This window comes from Lonchura striata, chromosome 2 (assembly GCF_046129695.1).
Source record: "Lonchura striata isolate bLonStr1 chromosome 2, bLonStr1.mat, whole genome shotgun sequence".
In the NCBI taxonomy this organism is placed as follows: domain Eukaryota; kingdom Metazoa; phylum Chordata; class Aves; order Passeriformes; family Estrildidae; genus Lonchura; species Lonchura striata.
In genome coordinates this window covers 14,782,153-14,803,113 of record NC_134604.1, presented here as the reverse complement: position 1 = coordinate 14,803,113, position 20,961 = coordinate 14,782,153, and the positions used below count along the sequence as shown (strand labels likewise).

At 47.4% G+C, this 20,961-nt stretch overlaps 1 protein-coding gene across 7 annotated transcripts in view; it reads left to right on the top strand.

The window, feature by feature from the left end:
• The first annotated feature begins 257 nt into the window (after positions 1 to 257).
• Positions 258 to 20,961, top strand: part of ILDR2 (immunoglobulin like domain containing receptor 2) — a 46,670-nt gene continuing 25,966 nt past the window's right edge. For all 7 annotated transcript variants that reach the window (XM_077781187.1, XM_077781186.1, XM_077781185.1 and 4 more), the window contains exons 1-3: positions 258 to 396; positions 9,128 to 9,460; positions 10,573 to 10,692. In XM_077781187.1, coding sequence (XP_077637313.1) covers positions 351 to 396; positions 9,128 to 9,460; positions 10,573 to 10,692 — 499 coding nt within the window. In that variant the 5' untranslated portion in view covers positions 258 to 350. The remainder of the gene's footprint in view (positions 397 to 9,127; positions 9,461 to 10,572; positions 10,693 to 20,961) is intronic.

Genomic DNA, 20,961 nt, shown 5'->3' with positions numbered 1-20,961 from the left:
AGAAGCGGGGATGCCGGGGGGGCTGAAGGAGTTGCAGAGGGACGTGCCGGGGTGCCCGTAGGCTGAGGAGCGGCACAGGCAACCGAAACGCGCCTTTGCCGGAGGGAGGGAGCGGGGAAGAGAAGCAGTTTCGAGAAGCCGCGTCCCCCTCCCCTCTCCGCCGCCGCCCCCCGCCCGAGCCCGGACAGCGGCGGGGGCGGCCGCGGGGAGCCGGCCCGGGGGAGGAGCGGAGCGGAGCCACACGGCGCGCCCGCTCCGCCAGCCCGGCCGGCTCTGCGGGGAGGCGGCTGCCCGAGCGGGGCCGCCCCCGCGCAATCCCGCCGCCCCGCGCCGCCTGGACCACTGGGAAGATGGATGGGCACGTCCTGGGATGGATCGTCCTGCTGTGGATCGCAGGTAGGGCCGCGGGAGGGGGCACGGGTGGCCCGGTGGCCCCGACGTCCCACGCCGTGCTCAGCCCGCCGGGCTCCGCGGCTTTCCCGAGGGCGAAAACTGGGGGTGCTTTGGGGAGATGCTTCGGAGGGAGCCGGCGTGGGGCTCGGGGGCGTCCCGCGGGGCAGTTCGCAGACTTTTGCGGAGAGGGCTGGGAACGGGGGGGCAGCCGGTGCCTCCCGCCCGGCCGGGGCGCGGGGCAGGTCCGGGCGGCCCCCGGCGCTTCTCTTCTCTCCTCTCCGCTCCGCGTGGTGCCGGCGGCGCTTGGGCCCCGCTCGCCGCGGGGGAGAGAGCGCGCTCGTCTCGGGGAAGGGGCAGCCGGCCCGGGGGGGTCGGAGTGTCCTTGGCCGCGGTGCGGGAGGGATGGCGACGAACCCCCGGCTCCCCCCGCCCGCCCGTGCCGTGCCGGGAACAATTGCAGGAACTTCTCCTTTAGCCGGTGTCCTGACTGCACATGCCGTCTCAGCAGAGGTGTGAGAGGAGGGGGCTGCCTTGCCTCTGCCCCGGCTTCCAGAGGGCAGGATTCTAGGGGGGCCTTCCCCGTGACGGTGCAGTTGCGCCCAGGCCTTTGTGAGCGCAGGACGGGATTGCCCCCCAGCCCAGCTCGCCGCCCACCCCTCACCTCGCCGGCTCCCGAAAAGGTCGGGCAAGTCCCCCGCTAGGGCAGGGGGAGGGGAGCCGGAGAGGCGAGCAGAGAGGGCTCAGTGATGGGGAGAGGGCGGGGGGGACAAGGTGAAAAGGAGCTGGGTCTGAGAGCTGGGCAGCGAGGAAAGGAGAGGGAAGGGATTACAGCAGGTGAGAGCGGCGGGGCAGCCGGGAACTGGGGAGAAAGAGAAGCCGTGTCAGGTCAGGAGCAAGATCTGCCTCCTGTGAGCCGGTGAAGCAGCCAAGCACAGGCAGGAGCAGCAAGCTATAGGAAAAGCTGCAGTAGGATGACTTAGCCAGGCAGGCTGGATACAGGCTGAAAGAAGAAACAGACACACTTGGGTTAAATGGCATATTTTTCCCACTGTCACCTATGTATCCCACAAAAAAGACCTCAGCCTCTTCCCTCTTCCTATTCGGATTTAGGATTCACAAGCAGTAAATTCGGCTTTTTAGTCATAACACCTCTCTCCCACCACCCACCCACCCCTTTCCTTGCATTTTCACTCTGAGTCATCCTCAACACCGGTGCCTGCCTACTGCTCCCTTCCAGGGTTTCACGGCCTCATCTGGGGCTTCAGCAGCTTCCAGTTCATTCTTCTTCCTATCTCTCCCTTCCTCCTTCCCTGCCATTTGACTGCTTCCAAATGTATCCCACTTCAGTGAGTTGGTCTGGAGTGCCTGCGCACCCACAGCTGCCCCTCCTTTCCTACTAGCCATAGTAGCGTGCTGATAAATAGCATTCAAGGACTGGCAAAGCAGTGTAGGGTGTAGCTAATGTACATGTAATGTAATGACATTACATTCCTCCCTTTTTATAAAGAGCTTATTTATCTAGACAAGTCAGGCTAATCAGGATTTTTTTATCGAGCTAAAAGACTGGGCTGTTGACACTTTTCTCCTTCCAGTGAGGGCAGTTCAAGATTCCTGGCAGCGAGCACTGCTTGGAGCATGCAGGGTCAATGCAGAGAGAGAGTTACGGCTGCAGTGGGAAGACCTTCCAGTTTCCTCCAGCGCTGTGATTTTGAGACAGGACTGCGTGCTGCTGGTGCTGTGGAGAGCTGGCAGGCACAGGCTTCCGGCAGGCAACAGGTTATCCATAGCTGTGTGCTGAGGGATGGAGGCAGTCAGTGCTCGCCTGCTCCCCTCCAGCCTCCTCCAGCCGCTGCTGCCAGCCATAAATCAGGTGCTGATGTCCTTTTTCACAGCCGACAGAAAGCAAATAAGCAAAGGTGTGTGAGTGTGTGTGTGCACGGAAAAGGGAGAGGGGGCTAGCTAGCAAACATGGATTCAAGATTTTCCTCTCCCCAGTGGCTGTGCAAAGGAATGAAAGGTCTGCAGTAAGGTAAGGAGCCCTAATCCAGCCAGAGTGGTACACTCCACTCTGGGCAAGAGTAGTGGGGGTTGGGAGGTGGAGGGGCCAGGGGACAGAGTGCAAGATGGGGAAGAAGCAGGGAGACAAAAGCGAGCACGAAAGAGAAGCCTCTCATTCCCTTCCCTCCCCTCCTCCCTCCTCAAAGTCGGCTGAGAAATTTCTAATCAGCACTTTCAGTCCCTTTCCTCACAGCAGTAATTCCTCTCTGTCCTTTATTTGTCTTTAATTTTTGGCTCTTGCATTTATCTTTTGTTTGGTTTTGCGCATTGTGAGTTCTTACAGCAATTTCAAAAAATCCTGTGTGAGGTACAATGGATTTTGTTTGGCTTCTCCCCCTCCTGTCCTGCTCTCCCACGTGCCTGAAGCGAGTGTTTTAATAACAACAGCAAATGGATGAAGAGCAGGTCGTTCTTTATTCCTTCCTGTGAGGTCACATGGGTTAAGATATGTGTGGGACTGTGCTCTCATTCTATAAAAAGAAGATACAATTTGCCAAGTATCCTTAGTCCCTGTGTAAAGCCTGTTCTTGTAAATTACCAAGTGCAGCTTGATTCTGGAATGAATCCTCCCCTTGTGTTTACCATTTTCTTATTAATGCTGTAATTTCTAATGCATTTGAAACAAATTTGAAACAAGAGCATAGTGCTGTGCTGGCGACTGAACTCCAGTTTTAGTACAGAACAAGCAGATCAAATTTTTCCTGCCTCACAACTTGGACTAAGCTTGGGAAAATTACAATTAGAAGACTGTCCATGTTAGAATGGGATCTTCATGATAAGTGCTTTTCCACCAGTAATTTAGCACTCAGTCCCTGCACACTGTTGCTGTACCTGTTCTTTCCCAGCCACAGGTCAGGAGGGCAGGCACAGGGGGCATGCTGGAGCACAGTTGTGTCTTTGCTGTTTCTGGCCAGCTGACCACACTTCTTGAGGAGGCAGGGAAATGGTTAGACTCTTTTACTTGTCTTGATTTAAAGTGTTCATCTGACTTCTCTTGCTTGGTTTCACAGAGCATAGCAAGTGTAGCTTAACTGGGAAGAAATCTTATGTTTTTCTTACTTTTTATTCCTGTGAGGTCACCTTGAGTGAGACTGGCAGCAGTGGAAATCCCAAGGACAGGTATTATGGCTTGGTGTTACAAGGCTTGGAGGAATTCTTTACACGTTTCTTTTGCTTTGTTCTCAGGCTTCTAATGAGTGATATTTCTGGGAATGATTTCTGGGATGCTGAACCAAGTCTAGATCAGGAGGCATCTGACAACTGTAACAGGTTTCAGACAGCAGTAAGACAGGGTGGGTTTGATCTGGTGGCCAGAGCTGAGATAATTCACCTGTGAGTATCCAGGGTGACTTTTGTGAATGTGTGAAAGGAGTGTAATGAGCACAGGGAAGATGATGAAGAGAATGAAGTGAGGAGCAAGGGGTGCCTGGGGAGAGCACCACGGAGAATGGCTAAGAGCAAGGAATAGTCAAATGCCTACTGTAGTAATTTTGCACAGCCTGGGCTGTCCTACATGGAGTGGTTTTGTGCTGTGAGTGCTGGCTGTTCTTCTGCAGCTGCTTTGGGTTTTCCCCTTTCCAGGTTAAGTAGCTGGAGAGCTGAAATTCTTGGTTTTGCTATGGAGCTATTGAAAACAGAACCATGCTTTCACCTCAGCTGCAGCTGTTCAGGCATTGGTTTCTTGCTTCCAAAAAAAGTTGACAATTAGTGGTCACGTTGCTAAGAACACAAGTCTCGTAGGAACCAGACCAAGGCATCCAATTAATTTCCCATAAGCACTCGCCATAATCTGATGGTGATGACTTTTGCTGGTAAATTGCATGGATTGGATGTAGTCCAACATGAGTAGGCAAGAACGTGTACAATACAATCTCAGTGATCCCACTGGCTCACCATTCATCTGTTTACACATCTCTTTATAATTTTTGACTTTCTGGTCTCAAAGCCCAGATCTTCCTGATCCCAGCTTGATCCACATATGAAGGTGTGAATGGTGTATCAGGATTCAGCAGTGGGGAGAGCACTTTGAAATGATACAGAGTATCCAAGGTGCCAAATACTTTTGCCCAACAGTTTATTTTATTTGGGAAGTGGTATGAGCTACCCTAAGGGCACTGTCTCTTACCAGTGAACAGATGCTTTTCTGCCAAAGCCCTGAGGTAAAGTCTAGGAGTAGCTTTCCTGAGATTCCTGGTTCAGGACCCAGTGATTTCCATTTCCATTCTCCTGTGTGCACAACTGCCACTCCTGTCAATAAAGGTACATGAAAATGGAGGATGCAATTTTTGTAGTTTGTAGAATCAGCTGTACTACCTCAGGCAAGGAGTAGCATGAGCCAAATAATTGCTAAGAAAGATGAGATACATGCACAGATAGGGAGACCCGTGTAACCTGAAGAATAATGTGTGCTGCCTTCCTTCTCTTGGACTCGAGTCTTGTGTGTTCCAGAAGGATGCAGCCTGAGACACGTTCTACTGAGCAACAGTATTTGGCTTTGCCATTACTTCCAGGGTTTGGTGCTTCAGATCAATTTTATTCTAACTACATGATATTTAAGGTCCTCTCCAACCCAAACCATTCTGTGATTCTATTCCTAGAAGCTGTGCAGTGAAGTTAAATCTTCCTGGGATTCGTTTCATCTCAGGGAGGCACAGGCTTCTCTGGAGGTCAGTGGCAAACCAAAAGCCTCAGTTATCACCTCTCAATTGCCTTCTCTTGCTCAGGGAAGGCGCTTAGGAAGATCAGGCACAGAAGGCTCAAACCCGCCCTTACAAATATCCCCTCTGTAATCGCTTCCTGGAATTTTCTTTAATCACCAGTGAAATGTATTAGTGGTAGCTTGTGTGTAGTGTTGATTGCATAGTTTGAATGCATAATCTGAGGATAGTTCAGGAAAGGAATCAGAGCAAGGAGACAAATGCACATTGCCAACTGAAACAGACAAACCCCATACAATTATATTTCGGAAGTGTGATTATTTTTAAGCTCTTTCTCCGGGAGTGCGTATATATATATTTATATAGACACACAAAACCATGGATTTTTTTTATTTTCTAAGAGAAAGGATAACAATGTTTATAAGATGCAATTGATTAATATTTTCAGACCTTTTTCTTTGGGTTTAGGAGAGCAAGAAGGGAGGAAAGCAAAACAACCATGTAGTCATGAGATTCCCAGGAGCTAGATTTTATTCTTGTTAAACTTGAAACATTGTGAAATTCACAATGAACAGGTTCCTTCTCTAGAGTGCAGAAATTGCATTTCAGTCATGACTTCGAAGTTAAGGCTAATTTTGCTCTGTCTGCATTAGTCAAAACATAGCACAACACAATTCAGTTTCTTTTTAGTCCTATTTGTATTAAACTAGACAAAGAGTTACCACAGTGCTGTCACTAAGCTTCTCATAATTTTTCATATATTTCACTCTTTTTTTTTCTGTACTGTATTAACAACTCAGAGTTCTGCCCTGTGATACATCTGAGGCTTTTCTTGTCTTGGCTACACTACATTTTGAGGTCAGCAGTTTGTTCTTGAAGTTTAGGAAGTCTTATAATTCCTATACCTGGACATGACTGATCAGTATAAAGCCACCATCTTGTCTTCAGGCAGTCAGACATCCTGGTGGCCTTTTTGGTGGACACTCTTACAGCAGTGACATACTACATGAATCAATTCCAGTAATTCTTTTTTGGCAGAGGAAATAACAGGTGTATAATTTCCCAATTCAGCCATATATAATTATATATAATTTGACTTAAATAGATCTAAAGTTTCCTCTGCTCCAGTCTCCCAATCTGAGGCACTGTGTTGCTCTTAAATGCTATTCCTGGAAGGAAACTGAAAATAATACTTAAGAAGTTAATAAAGAGCTTGGGGTAGGATATAAAAGATGCCAGATAATATTCTGCACATCTCCAAAATGCTTTTTTGGTAGAAAAAGTATTCCTGTATTTTCCCAAAAGCTGCTTTTCTTGATGTAGATATTCACATGGGGGTAGGGTGGGGAAAGTTAGTCAGATGAGAATTTTCTAAAGCTCAGCTAATCATTTATTAAAGCAGTCCCTGGCTTGCCAAACTCATTAATCTCATTAACAGGGAAGGAGGGCTGTGGTGCATGGTTAGCTGAGAGCACTGTGTTAACTAAGCAGCATACTTGGTTCACAAGGGAAAGATTGAAATATTCAGTGTGTCACTGTTTTATCCCTGAAGCTGAGGTAACGTGATGAGTCACTTGATCAGCTCTTGCCACTTGCTGGCTTTGGCCTCAGACTCTGAGGGGTCATGGAGCTGCCAGACACAGGTCTGACTGGAGCCATTGGTTTTTTGAGGTGTTCTTCACGTTTCCCAGAAAGTGTGAATCTCTGGAGGGGAGAGGATTAGGCATCACCACTTGGTTCACCTTGAGAAGCAAGTGGTGGCGTTCCCTTAGTGCCACATGGCCCCTGTGCTTGGTCCCTGGGTAAAGGAAGCCTGGCAGAAATGTCCCAGCTGCCACTTCCTGAATAATCTCTTTGCCTGTGTCTCGGGAAAGTGCAGGAGCTGCCTCATTCCCTGCCTGTCCTGTGGGAGACCTCAGCTATGCCTGATGGTGCTCTGAGAGAACAGCCACACTCAGTGTCTGCAGTTGGGTCCAGGTGCTTCTGGCAAAACTGCTAACCTCCTGTGCCACTTCCACATGGCACAAGGACAATGTGTGTAGTGTCCTGCATCCATTATATGCATAATATAGCATTTCTGTGCAAATGCCAGAGCACCCTTGTGCTCCTCAAGCCTTCACATAGTAGTCCCCAAGGTCCAATCCTGCCTAGATCAGTAACTGTTAGTATCAGTGACCACCTTGCCTCTCTGAAATAAGCTTTTCCCTAGGTTCTATCCATGCTGTGTTTTCCTCTCCAGCTGGGATTTATAGACTTCATTGTGCTTTACAGTTCACTGCAGACAGTGTATCACTGCAGACAGTGATAACTTGTTGAATTTAATATTCACTGTTTTATCAGACTCTTCACTTTCCTTTGGTTCTGAATACTGAACATGCAATCTCTGCTTACTCTTGCTTTTCAGGTCTGCAGCTGTCTCCAGCTTGACCTTGTCTCTTCATGCCTGTTGTTACATAGTTGATGCATTTATTGCTCTCTGTCTGCTTCAAGCTCCAGTGCTTTAGTCTATGCCTTTTCCCCCCACCCCCATTCTAAAGATATCTCCTGTCATTTCACTTTCTTTTGCCAATTTTCATCTCTGCTTTTTGGAGTGGGTGGGTTATTTTTGCTGACTCAATTTCCTCTCTTCTCTACATTACTTCTAAATCTCCTGCAACCTGGCTGCAGCCCTTTGTACTTACTTTGACCTGGGCTAAGACACTTCTCCAGCTTCTTCCAACTGAATGCAAGCTTCCTGATTGTCATCCTGCTTATCATTCTGCTTCTTCTATTTGCTCTGATAGTTTATCCTTACTCTTTTTTTCCCTTCTTTCTTGCATTTCCCCTTCTTTTCTACTGCTTCTTGATATCTCTTTGTCCTCAGTCTTCTCATTCCTCACTAACCTTCCCCAAGTCCACCAGTCCCTTCTGCAGATGTTGTGTTTGCTTTCTCTTATGCTGTGTTGTCTTGAATGTTTCCTTGTATTTCCTCTTTTTCCCTGTTCCCCTGTGTATTCTGTCTTTTCCACCTGCTCTGAGTGAGGTGTGTGGTAGCACCAACATTTTCCATACTGAACCTGATTCCCTTTTTCCAGTGTTAATGTGAGTGCTCTCAGACATTGCTGCCTGCAGCACAAGGAGGGAAGCAACAAAGGGCATGTAGGGGAGTTTTGGCCATACCCCTGTGGGTGGATGGAGTGCCTCACTCTCTAGAAGGCTGACATTGCTCACTGACTTTTCCTCAGCTACACAAGGGTGTAACAGCAGTCCCCTGCATCTTCTTAATGCATCAGGTCTTATTGCATCAGGTGCAGGCTGCAGCTCTCCTGTCAGCTGCTAGATAAACATTACATGTTGAGATCCCTCTCCTGCCTGGGAATGTGAAAAACTTGAGAGTTTGGGCCCTTTTTCTCCACACCTCCCACGTGGAGCAATTTGTCTCAGTGCTACTTGCCAGCCCTGGGAAGAGCTCTGTGATTTGGATCCACTCCTTCCTGCATCTCTGGAGTTTGGCAGAGCAGGCAGCACTAACTGGGCACCAGTGCAGAATGTGCTGGTCCAGGCACTGTGTGTTGCCTGACTTGTAAAGAGGAGGTGTGAGTGTGATGCCACTGAAATGGGGAGTGAGGTGACTTATTCTGCAGTGGGATTGTCATGAACTCAGGATCTGGCCCCTTGGCTGACCTGCTGTTCAAGTGGAGCATGGCCATCCCTAAAATACTTCTTCCTTATGTTTGAACCTGCCCCAGAAGCTGTGAATCATCACACCATTGTGTTAGGGCTTCTATAGCATAAGGATGCTACATTTGAGCCTTCAGCCCCATCATGCTGTGTTTTTCTTTGTGACTTTAAGCTATGAAAAAGCAAATTTAATTCTGCTGCCAACAGCAGAATTACATACATTGAGGAGTGTTGCGCCCTAGCACCTGAAACAGATGGACAATTTTATCTATGAGGGGAGAAAGATATTGTGATAAAATGCAGTAGCTCCCTCTTCAAGCAGTGCCAAGGCATCTGATACTCATGTTTTTGTCTTCTAGCTGAGGTGGAAGGGTTGCAGGTCACTGTGCCAGAGAAGAAGAAGGTGGCCATGTTATTTCAGCCTGCTCTGCTTCGCTGCCATTTCTCCACTTCTTCCACCCAACCAGCTGTGGTACAGTGGAGGTACAAATCCTACTGCCAGGACCGGATGGGAGAAGCTCTGGGTATGGTGACTTCAGGATTGCAAACAATGAGCAAGAGGAACCTGGACTGGGATCCCTACCTGGACTGTGTGGACAGCAGGAGGACAGTCCGTGTCGTGGCCTCCAAGCAGGGATCTGCCATCACCATAGGAGACTTCTATAAGGAAAGAGACGTCAGCATTGTCCATGGTAACTCTCCTACCCCGGTGATACTTGGTGGGGGCTGGAATGGACCCTCAGCAATTTGGGATATTGGAGTCTGGCAGAAATTGTTCACTTGATTCCCTCAGAAAAGACTGTGGGAAGGAAGCTGTTCTAAGTCAGACATTTAGGATTCAGCTAACCAATCCTATACCCAAAATTTCCTTTGGCACTAACCTTCAATTGACTCCACGTAGGTCTTCAAATACAGTATCCTTTTCTCCCTTCCATGAAGTGGAAGCTTTTTCCCCTGACTTCTGCATATTGCTGTGTATATAGATTTTCTTTAGCAAAGGGGTGGCAGCAAGAGATACAAATTCAGTCTCTGCAGGATAGGTGTTTGTTCCTTGTAAATGCCACTGATATTTTCCTAGTTCTGAAATATCAAGATTATCCTACACCTCATGTTTGTTCAGCCACAGACTTCACCAGCTTACTCTGTCATGAACTTAAACCCACACAGCTTTAAGTGAGAGTGAAAGGAAGAGATTTCTGTGAGGTGAAGGCAGAGTGAAAGAAAGAGATTTCTCTGGGGTGAAGTCAGGTTGGGTGGAGGTGAGGGACAGCAAGGTCCTTAAACATTTTTGTCTGGAAGGTTGTGTGAGAGACCTTGTCCCTCAAAAGTACAAGGTGTCTGACGAGGGGGACCACCTAGCCAGAAGTGGAAACTCCTTGGTGTGAAGATCATGAGATCAGTCTCATAAGAAGGAGTGTTTTCTTTTGTCTCTGTATAATCTCTTCACAAATGACTGAGGTGCTGTAGAGGACACACTGTCTAAGCCCTTCGTCCATGACATGAATGTGTTGGGACGTGTGCCCTAGGTGACAGGAAGGACAGAGAAACATTCATGACCACTTCTGCTCTTGGCACTTGCAGGGTGAGCTGCCTCTGCAGCATTATCTGTTTTTCCACCTACAGCCAGAAGTCCTGACTGGTTGTTTTTTCCTGAATGCTGTGATATTCTTGATAAGGTTAACCCTTCTTCTTAGAAAGGAAATTAGATGGATTTGGGACACAGAGATGGACCCAGTGCATTCAACACTCCATTCTTCTTGTAAGTGTTGGAGGGAAAACCTGACTTTTCTTTTTTGCCTTCCAGATGCAGACCTGCAAATCGGGAAGTTGATGTGGGGAGACAGTGGCCTGTATTACTGCCTTATCATCACACCTGATGATGTGGAGGGCAAGAATGAAGAATCAGTGGAGTTGCTTGTTCTTGGTGAGGCCTCTTGTCAGGCTGTTTTTTCGGCAGATACCTGATGCATCTTTCCTCCTGCTCTCTTGCTGTCTCTCCATCCCTGTGCACTGTATTACTATTGATGTAGGAGCTATGTAAAACAGTCCCTGCAGCACTGTCACCATTGCCTTGCACCTTGTGCAGTCATTCACACCTAGGCAAAGTGGGTGGCAAATGCTACCAAACCAGAATAGTAATGTTTACACCCACACTGCTCACACGTTACACAGGCGTAAATGACTGTGGAGAGTGCAGGGCTATGGAAAGGCAGAACCCTTGTTTTTAAGGGATAAAACAAAAAAACTGCAGCAAAATGAACACTTGAGACAGAGTCTTTTAACAGCAGACACCCAGAACACATCAGATCGTGTGATTTTTGCAGTCCTCATCCCACTGTTCTGACCTGTGAGGCTGTCAAGAAGCACTGTGTTGAATGTGTCAGTTTGGGAGATTTTTTTTTGGGGTGCCTGATGACACTTGTCCAGTTAGAGGTGCAGTTTCACAGTCATCCTAATCAGGTCTGACCCGGTGCTGCCACTAACAGGACCTACCCTCTCTGTGGTGTGTGTGCTTGGCTCTGTTTCTGTTAAGTTCCCTTGAGCAGTGTGCTGAGCAGGATCAGTTTCTTCCCTATTTACAGGGTTTACTTTCAGTGGTGGCTTCCATGATACAGCTCACTGTAAAGGTCAGAAAAGCAGCCATTCCAGCTAGAGGAGAAAAGCAGAGTGGAATGGGCCTTTCAGGGGCTTTTGTTGACACACCTGGAAATGGCAGTAGCACTTCAACCCTAGATGCCCCAGGAGACCAAGCTGAGTTTTTCCCAACTTACCTTAAGACCTCACCATGGCTCTTGTGTGTACAGATCTGTGCATCCTGTGATGGAAATATTAAAAAGCTTGGGTTGATAGTGTGTAGGTGATCTGTGGAGGTGTACAATAGAACACATCTGTCAAGCATTCCCTTGATGTCCTGCCAATGGTCAGAGTTTAACTGGTGTTTATATTTGGAGCTGTAGTTATCATCGCCATGTAAACCAGACTGAATGGATGAGTGGCTGTCACAGTGCCATTGCCTCTCTTCACCCCTTTAATATCAGCCAAACAATGGACATTTGGAGTGGAAGGTCAGAAAGTGGAAGGTCAGTCTAGTCACTCCAGAAAACAGTGTCACATGCCTGTGTAAATCCACAGTGTGACTGTGCATCATCTGCCACTTAGTAACATGCAAAGGATCAACCTGTCTGAGTTCAGGTGAGGCTATCTTTGCCAGGTGGCAGTGGTAGCTGTTAAAATCCTCTCCTGAGGTCCTGTGTCTATGTAGTGATGAACTGCTGAAATTTTGTCCCTTTTTCACCTTCCTGTCTAGGATTTGGTGTCTTCCTCTTGTATAGCTACAACTGTGCTCAGACACCAGTGATGAAATACTACCATGGTAACAGGAAGAATTGGTTTTTCAGTGTGTACAGAAGGCTGTGGGGAGAAAACACAGAAATCCCCTCCTCTGGAGCTGGCTTGATGTCTCTGCCCCCAGTTCATTGTGGTTATGTTGGGCGACATGTAGCTTAGGCTGCATCACTCTTGACCACATCTGCTTTTCTGTTCTACCTCTGGGCCTGAGCTTGCCCTTTATGCAGCTCTCTGCCAAGTTTGTCAGCAGCATGAAAGCAGACTTGTCGTGGGCTTCCTTCTGCCTCATGCTGTTAGGCAGCTTCTGTATATTGCTTTTCCTGGGTAGAGGCAACATTCCAGCTTTTGGTGCAATTCCAGGGTTACCTACCTGTTTTCCTCCTTCCCTCTTTTCCCCTTCCCACCTTTTTCTTTTCTTCTGTCTTTGCTGTTATTTTTTCTTTGTTTTCCTTTAATCTCTCCCTATTGATGGCTAAATGATGAAGCAGCCAGTGATGAAAACACCATTCCTTAATATTCTGCATATTCTGGGATATTTTTTGTTCCCATTGCTTGGAGGGAGGCACTGAATACAGATATAGGTTGTAGCAATTTTACAGTCCTAGGGAACATGTTGTAAAAGGTTTGCTGGTCTGCTGCTCTTTGGGTGGAACCCAGTCTCCCTGTTACAGAGGTTGGAGCAGCAGAGGGATAGTGAGAGATGCTACAATTCCCAGAGCACATTGCTGTTTGCTCCCTGCTGACAGTGGTCTCTCAGATACAATTTACATTGCTTATTTTGGGGTTGCTGCATGATTTCAGCATAAATTAGAATTTTGAATAGACCAGAGGTTCTACCCACTCATGTTATCCTTGGGGTGACAGAAAATTCAGAATGGAAAAGGAAATAGGAAAATATCCCTTCTAGCGGTTTCATATTTATGCCAGGATGAAAGGGCAGTTTAATACCATGTTGAAATCATGAAAGGACTGAGAAGCAAAAATGGTAGCTATCATACTAATAGCATCAATAAATTAATGGAAGTTTGTTTAGCTAAAAGTGCAGGGTCCTGCTTTTATACAGTGAATCATACCATGAAAAAATGATCAAAAGGCACTTTATCACGACTTACTGTAATTTGCCCAGGTTTTATATTTTGCTTTATTTCCTTTTTTTCTTAGGAAGGTGATCAGAGAGAAATTCAGTGACTTCTTAAATAGCCAGGGAGCCTGGGTCATGATGGGATTGCAGGTTGGGTTTTGTTACCTGGATGTGTCATGTTGACACACAGAGCTGCTGGCCAGCTCTGGAGAGCATCAGAGAATCCCATGTGCTGTCCACATGTCACGCTTATTTCAGAAAAGCATACAAGCATATATTTATATCCACTTGTGCTCAGCAAAGCTGATTGAATTTGTAAAGCATACCTGATGTTAGGCATGTGCTTATTATGTACTTTGCTGAAAAGACCATTCAGTTTCTTTTGCTTATTCAGGGACTTTAACTTTCTCTAAGGGAATCAGTGCAGTTGAGGGAAGAGAAGTGGTAACCTCTGTCTCAGAAACACAGCAGATTGGCTGGTGGTGAACCTCCTCTAGAGTAAGGAGAGAATTTAAAAACATACTATTACACATATATTATATTTTAAAAATATATTTGAGACCTTATTATTCTTTGCAACTGTCTGAAAGGAGGTTGTAGCAAGGTGGGGGCTCATCCTCAAGCTGTGTTGGGAGAGGTTCAGGCTGGACATCAGAAGGCACTTTTTTCACTTTTTCTGTGAATTTATTCACAGAAAGGTTAGTTAAACATTGGAATGGGGTGCCCAGGGAGGTGTTGAAGTCACTGTCTCTGAGGTGTTTAAGGAAAGACTGGATGTGGCACTCTGTTCCATGGTCTGGTGGTGTTTTGTCACAAGTTAGGCTCAATGAGCTCAGAGGTCTTTTTCAACCTAAAAGATTCTGTGATTCTCTGATATGCGTGCATTTTGATTGCATTTGGAGTCTTCCATCAGGATGTAGTGTGCTGGAAACTGTATGAACTCTGCCTCTGCTGCAGACTACTCCAGACTTAGCAATTCCACAGCAGCAATCAAGTGATACTCCCTGCACTCATGTGTTTTATTAGAAAACGAGAACCTTTGCTGACATTACAGCTGTGCTAATGAATCCCTTTGAAACTTTATACATTTTATTTTTTAAACTTTTTAATGTGATTGGATCTAACAGACTGAATCTCTAATTGAAGAAAGTCTACATTTCTGTCATAGTAGCTGGCAGCTAATGTCCTGCTTCTTGAAACACAGACAGTGCTATTAATCATATTGTTATTTGTAGCCCCTGTGTGTTGCTTTTTTATATGAGAATGTCAATGGGCTTCAGTAAAATAAGTCATTGCAGCCTTTCTGAAGGGAGCTGCATTTGTACCATGCAAGGATGCAGCATGCCTGGAGTAACCTTCAAACCAGAAGTATAGTGCAGTGTCAGTGTCATCCTGGCTTTGTGTCACCAGCTCACATCAGGAAACAGTCCAGCTTCATTGCATGCCTTGCATACAACCCAATAAGCTTCCCAAGAGCCAGAATTTACTAAGTGCAGGGACCTATAGAAGCTATCACACTGCTCCCTTCCCAAGCTGGAACAGCTACAGAGCAGTGCCTGTACATACAGTTCAGCACAGCTGGGCACCCTAGAACACATAGGTTGTGCAAGCTCGGTGATGTTTGCATTCTGAGATTTTCCATAGCTTTGACATGCTTCACAAAACAGTGGCTCCGTTCGCCAGGACCTGTTGAGTTTCTGGAAGAGGCCAGAAAGTACTCCACTAATGCCAGTTGTTGGTTTGATGCCTTGGTTAGTGATCTGTGCACTTTGCTAGACAGATATTGCCAGCTTTCTTTGCCATCCAATTCAGCAGATAATTTGATATAAACTGCATATCAGTGAAATATTATTTGATGGTTAATCACAGAATCATAGAATCATTAATGTTGGAGAAGACCTTCAAGATCACTGACTGTAGCAGTAAATGCCATGTCCAGTTGTTTCTTGAACACTTCCAGGGATGATGACTCCACCACTTTCCTGGGCAGCCCAGGGAGTCCATTCCAGTGCTTAACCACCCTTTCAGTGACAAAATTCTTCCTGATGTCCAACCTGAAGCTCTCCTGGCACAGCTTGAGGCCATTTCCTTTCATTCTGTCACTTCTTCCCTAAGAGCAGATATAGACCCAGCTTTCCACACCCTCCTTTCAGGCAGTCGTAGAGAGTGGTAAGGTCCCTGCTGAGCCTCCTTTTCTCCAGGTTAAATACCCTCAGTCACTCCTCATCAGACTTGTGCTCCAGACCCTTCCCCAGCTCCGTTCCCTTCTCTGCACTCACTGCAGCCCCTCAATGCCTTTCTCAGAGTGAGGGGCCCAAACACGAACACAGGGCTTGAGGGGCCACACCAACGCTGAGTACAGGAGGACAATCACTGCCCTGCTCCTGCTGGCCTCACTATCCCTGATCCAAACCAGGATGCCATTGGCCTCCTTGCCCACCTGGGCACACTCTGGCTGATGTTCAGCTGGTGTTGACCAGCACCCCAGGTCCTCTTTCATTGCACAGTTTTTCAGCCACTCTTCCCCAGCCTGTGGCACTTGCAGCTCCTCCAGGAAAATTCTGTGGGAGATACTCCCAAAGGCTTTATTAGGTCCAGGAAGACACATCCACAGTCTTTCTTTCATCATCTGGGTGGGTCACCTGGTCATAAAAGGAGGTCAGTTGGTCAAACAGGACTTGCCTTTCCTAAACCCAAGATCCTTCTAATCCTCTGGTTGTTCTCTATGTCCTGTGTGGTCACACTCAAGATCATCTATTCTGTAACCTTCCTGAGCACCAAGGTCAGTCTGACAGACCTGAAATTCCCCAAGTAAGAAGCTGAAGCTTCTCCCATTGTTATGTTTTCAATAACAACAATTAGTACTTGAGGTTTGTGTTGATTTCTAGAGACAATTGGCAACTAACATTGGTAAACTGACATCTTCTGCAGTTTATATAATCAGCCAGTATCCATTTAGCCTAAACACAAAATTTAAAAAGTCTCACACCCATAGTAATAGTAGTAAAGAATGTAAAGAATGTAGATACATATACACACAGCATATTGTACAGTAATTAATGTACTAATAGAGACATGTGTTGACTTTCAGTGAGGATAAATCTCCACTGGGACACGTGTGTATGGTATGCAATGCTAATAAGGCAGTTCTTACTCAGCAAAGTGACTCAATAGCTGGTATAAATATAGCCAGGTTTGGAGTCTCTTCTATGCCAGGAGAGACTGTATAATAAAATTTGACATGATTTTGGAGATTGAAAAGTTCTTGGCAGAATTTTCCCTTGTATGATGTTGGTTTTAGGATTTTGCTCTGCTTTGCTGAAAAGCTGCCAGTAGCATCTGAGCCAGTGCTCGGTCACAGGAGTTGGCAGAGTTGCGCTGGTGGCCTTGTGTTGGGGATGTGTTGGCCCACATCTCCGCTGGGAAAATGTCTGTGAGCAGCTCCACAGAGAGGGCTCAGCGACCTTGAGCTGTGACCAAAGGTGGGTAGTGCCAGCAGGCGAAGGAAGAGCTTGCAAACTTCCTCTTAAAAATCCTGAAAAAGTGTTGATGCACTGCCCCAGACCACTGTGCTGCTGCTGTTGTAACCTGCTTCCAGTCCCCCTCATCCTAGCCCAGCCTACTCCTGGTTATTTATTTCACACCGATTAGAAGTGCTACTTGTTGCCAAGGTTTTTTACCCCTGTTTTCCTCCTTATTTGCCAGCGACAGCCACACGCTGGCTGCTCACAAAGGCGACTGGTGTGATTAAAAGAGCGCGGTTACTAAGGTAGCCATGGCAACAGCCTCCTTGGAGGTCTTTGTTGCCTGCTAAAACTTTGATCTCCAAAAGGGGCTGCTGCTGTTTCTCCATCCAATTGAAGAGAAGGATGGGAAGAAAGGATAAAGTTTACTCCAAGCAGAGGGAGCACAGAGGAACGCTTTGCAGAGCCATGCTCCCCCAATAAATCTCACAGCAGCTGCCTTGGAAAAGTGTCTGATTTACAAGGGCTGCACTTCCTCTCCTGTGCTTTCCACCCTCTCCTCAGGCCAGTGCCCCTTGCCAGGGGCCTCTTGCTGTGGCATGGCTTGGCAAAGTTTTCCACCACTGAGAAGGAAATAATTCCCTCTCTAGTTGCTGTGTCCTGTGATCCCACTGCAGCAGGTTGGGCTGTGGAAGCAGCCTTCAAACAGGAAAACAGTTCAGCAGTTACTGCCATAGTTACCCAATATTTATCACATTTATGCGACTGCCAGTATTTGCCATGTTCCTGTATTTACCCAATTGCCATGTTTCTGACTGCACCTGCGCCTACTTTATTCATGCCATCAGTTCTTTTCAGCTGCACCACTTACCCTAATTATTTTTGTGTCTCTTCTCTGCAGACTCTCTGCTAATTGTGTGCTTGACTCCAGGTCTTCCCTGCTCCGCTGCTATTTGCTCACTGCTCTGTCGCCTGCCTGCCTCCTGTGTATTAACTCCTGTCCTCGCTGGCCTCTGCTGTGTGTCTGCACCTCTTGGAGCTGCTCTGCATCCCCTCAGCTTTTCCTCTCCCATTCCTCCTCCTGTGCTCTGCCAGTGCAGATGGGGTGCTTGCAAGCTCCGTTGCATTTCAAGGCTGGCTGGGGCCTGGGGCGTGTGAGGTGCCTGGTGGCCACTGTGGGCAGGTAAAACCCTTCAGCAGCGTGGTGGGGATAGCGATGGCACATGTCCCAGATCCTTGCAGAATGAGGACAAGCTCCTAGCTCTGACACAGTCACCCGGGACGACCCTGGAAAATGGGGCCATTGTCTATTCCCTCCGTCCCCTTGGTGGTGGGAGCTTGCACAGAGGACACAAAGCTCTTGTGGGTGGGGGCACAGATCTGTGACTCAGCAGTGGTGCCCATCTATGACCTGGAGTGCCTGCAGCCCTTTCCCAGGTGGGCAGAGCTGCTGTGCAGAGGTGGTCTGGCCAGATGGTCTCTTGGCAGGATAATTTATTGAATTGTTTTTTCCCCACCAATTTCTATTTAGCCCCAGCATCCACTTTAAAACTTCCTTGAAAGAAATGAGAGAGAAGGGGGTGAGTTTAAAGCCCATGGAAGGAACATCCTAGGCATGGAGAGATGGGTGGATACTGGCCATGGGTGCTCTGACTGCCTCCTGCCTGCTCTTACTGCCATGGGTCTGAAAGGACACCCTGCTCTCTGTTTTGAGCAGTGTGTGACCCACCAGGGCACTGCCCTGGGATCCCCTTTGTGGCCACCACCGGGCTCTGAGCTGTGCCCATGTGTGGGTCAGGCTTGCAGAGGGCAGGAGGTGATAGCCAGTGGCAGTGCTGCCCCCCTGAGCTGCCCTCAGTGCCCGCTGGCTGGCAGGACAGGGGGATTTTTGCTCCACTTGTTGCTGGCAGCAGCAGCAGAGGGGAGAAAGTCACCCTCAATGAGGGACAGTGGTGGGAGCCTCCCGTTGCTGGGGCAACCATGGGCAGCCTCAGCCTGTTGTATTCCCTGAAGGAATGGTGTGGGGAAGGGTTAATCAGGGGATTTATCCAGCCCGGGGCTGGGAGGGGCTGAGCTGTGGAAAGCTGCTGGGGGGATGGCATCCAGGGTGGGCATTGTGCTTGCTGGCTGCCACCTGGGCTGGGCATGGCAGGCAGAGTTCAGGCTGAGCTGTGGTGGGGTTTGCTGCTGCCTTGGGTTTTTCCAGGCTTTGTGCATCCCTGCTGGGGGCTCGGGCCCCCAGGGCTGTGTGAGTCCCCTTGGCAAGGCAGGGATGCAAATTCCTCAGGCAAATACTTTTGACAAGCCAAGTGAGGCTGCACAAGCAGGGAAAATGGCTGCTCAAGCAGGGAAACTGGCTGCTCATGGGTAGCACAGAGGAGCTGCTTTGGTTGTCTTTGTTTTTACCAAGTTCTCAGGCACTGTTATATTAAGGGATGCTTTTTCCTTTTGGACATGTGATTCCTTTTGGAGATCAGAAGGTACCCAGCACTAGCAGGGTTCAAAGCTCTCCAGGTAGGTTCAAAATAAAGCAGGCACCCATTTGTCAACGACTGTTTGAAAAGGAGTTTCTGCTGTTTAATGGTGTCATTTTTTTGCCTTTTTTACCCCAAATAGAAGCCCTAAATTAGCTATGTACCTCCAGCAATTTGTCCAGTGGCATCTGCTGTCACACTAGGGCTGCATGTGAGCTTGTGCAGAGGAAATAACACATAGGAGATGAGCTACATGCTCATGTCTGCCCATATCCTGCATGCATGTGGTTCATGTGGGTGCTGTTCACATATGCACAACAGGCCTGCAAAAGAATTGCATATTTTTTAATCAAAATAAGGGATATACTTAATATGCACGTGGAACATAACACTCTAGTCGTGAGCTTCTTGGACACTTCATCCTTCCAGGAAATGGACTGCAAAGGATGTCATGAAACTCTTTGTAAGTGTAGATGAAAATGTCGCAGCAAACTGGTGGCAAGAGTCCTCCCTCAAAGTGGTAAATGGGGAGCATTTATGTGAAGCATTACCATGTTATCTTTTGCTAAGGATTTTGGACCACTTCATCAGGATGGGCGTTCCTGTGAGTACTAGTCAGCTCTGATGAGTTGCAAGTGGCTGCAAAGCACTGCCTGTAGTCATGCTATACTCATTATGGCTCCAGCAGGCTTCCTTGTGGATTTTTGATCTCTACAGAGTCTCTGCTGAAGCACTGAGAAAAAATGGATGGCGGGAGTTTGATTGTAATAACCTTCAAGGACAGACTAGATGCCGAGGAACTTGGGATCCAGTCCATCACTGTGTCTGAGTGCTGCGTAGTGCAGGACCTGGAGGGCATGTGGGGAGGTTAAAGGTAGCTTTCTACCACTTTTGCATTGGCTTACCCTTAGCTGCTCCTATTGTAATGCTAATGCCCACAATGTGTGTCTCTCTTCAGAGTGCAGCTCTCCTATCATATGCATGTCTTTAAGAATCCCAGCATGATCCTGGGGCTCTATGGGAGAGTTCATAGCACAGATGCTCTTAGGGCTGTTCTGCCAATGCACAGGTGTGTGTAAATTACAGCTGAGCACTGTGCAGGATGTTGGCTGTGTGCTGGAAAAATCCCAGACGTTCTGTGCCAAAACAAACAGGCACCAAGCTGCCCTTGGGCTTGGAGTTTGTTTGTTTGTATTTGGTTGTAAGTTTTAAATTTGAAGTGGACTTGTCTCTTTTTTTTTTCTTTTTTTTTTTTGTTTCTTTCCTTTTTCTTTTGCAAAGTGATCACACAAATTTCTGCACAAATCCTTCCCTGGCTGGTTTACTTCCATTGGGTGTTGGCCTTTGTCACACAGTCTCACCAAGATGCTTGTGCATCTCCAAATAATTAGCACATATGCACAGCATTCCTTCAAAGCTCCTTTCTGGAGCTGTCAGTGCACTCACAGAGCCCCACATGGAGAGCAGCATCCACGGGTTTTGGAAGCACGTGGCTGATTTATCAATAGCCTTGGGTTAAAGATGTTTCATATCCGTAGAAACGATATCAGTACATTTCAAAAATAAACTGTGTCCTTTTGTTTAAGGGCTGTTGTGCATTTCCAGGAGCTTTTGCATGTGTAGAGCATAACTCCAGGAAGATGTTACCATGTAACCATGCTAAAGGGACTCCTTTTTCTTGTCATTTTGTGCCTAGATTGAAGAAGCTCTGTTCCAGATTCTTTCTCCCCAGCTCTGCTGATAAAGATAAAATACAAGGACACAGAAATGGCAGAAGTGCAGAGGCAGACACCAGGCATCGAGCAGGATGACATCTGTGGTTGATA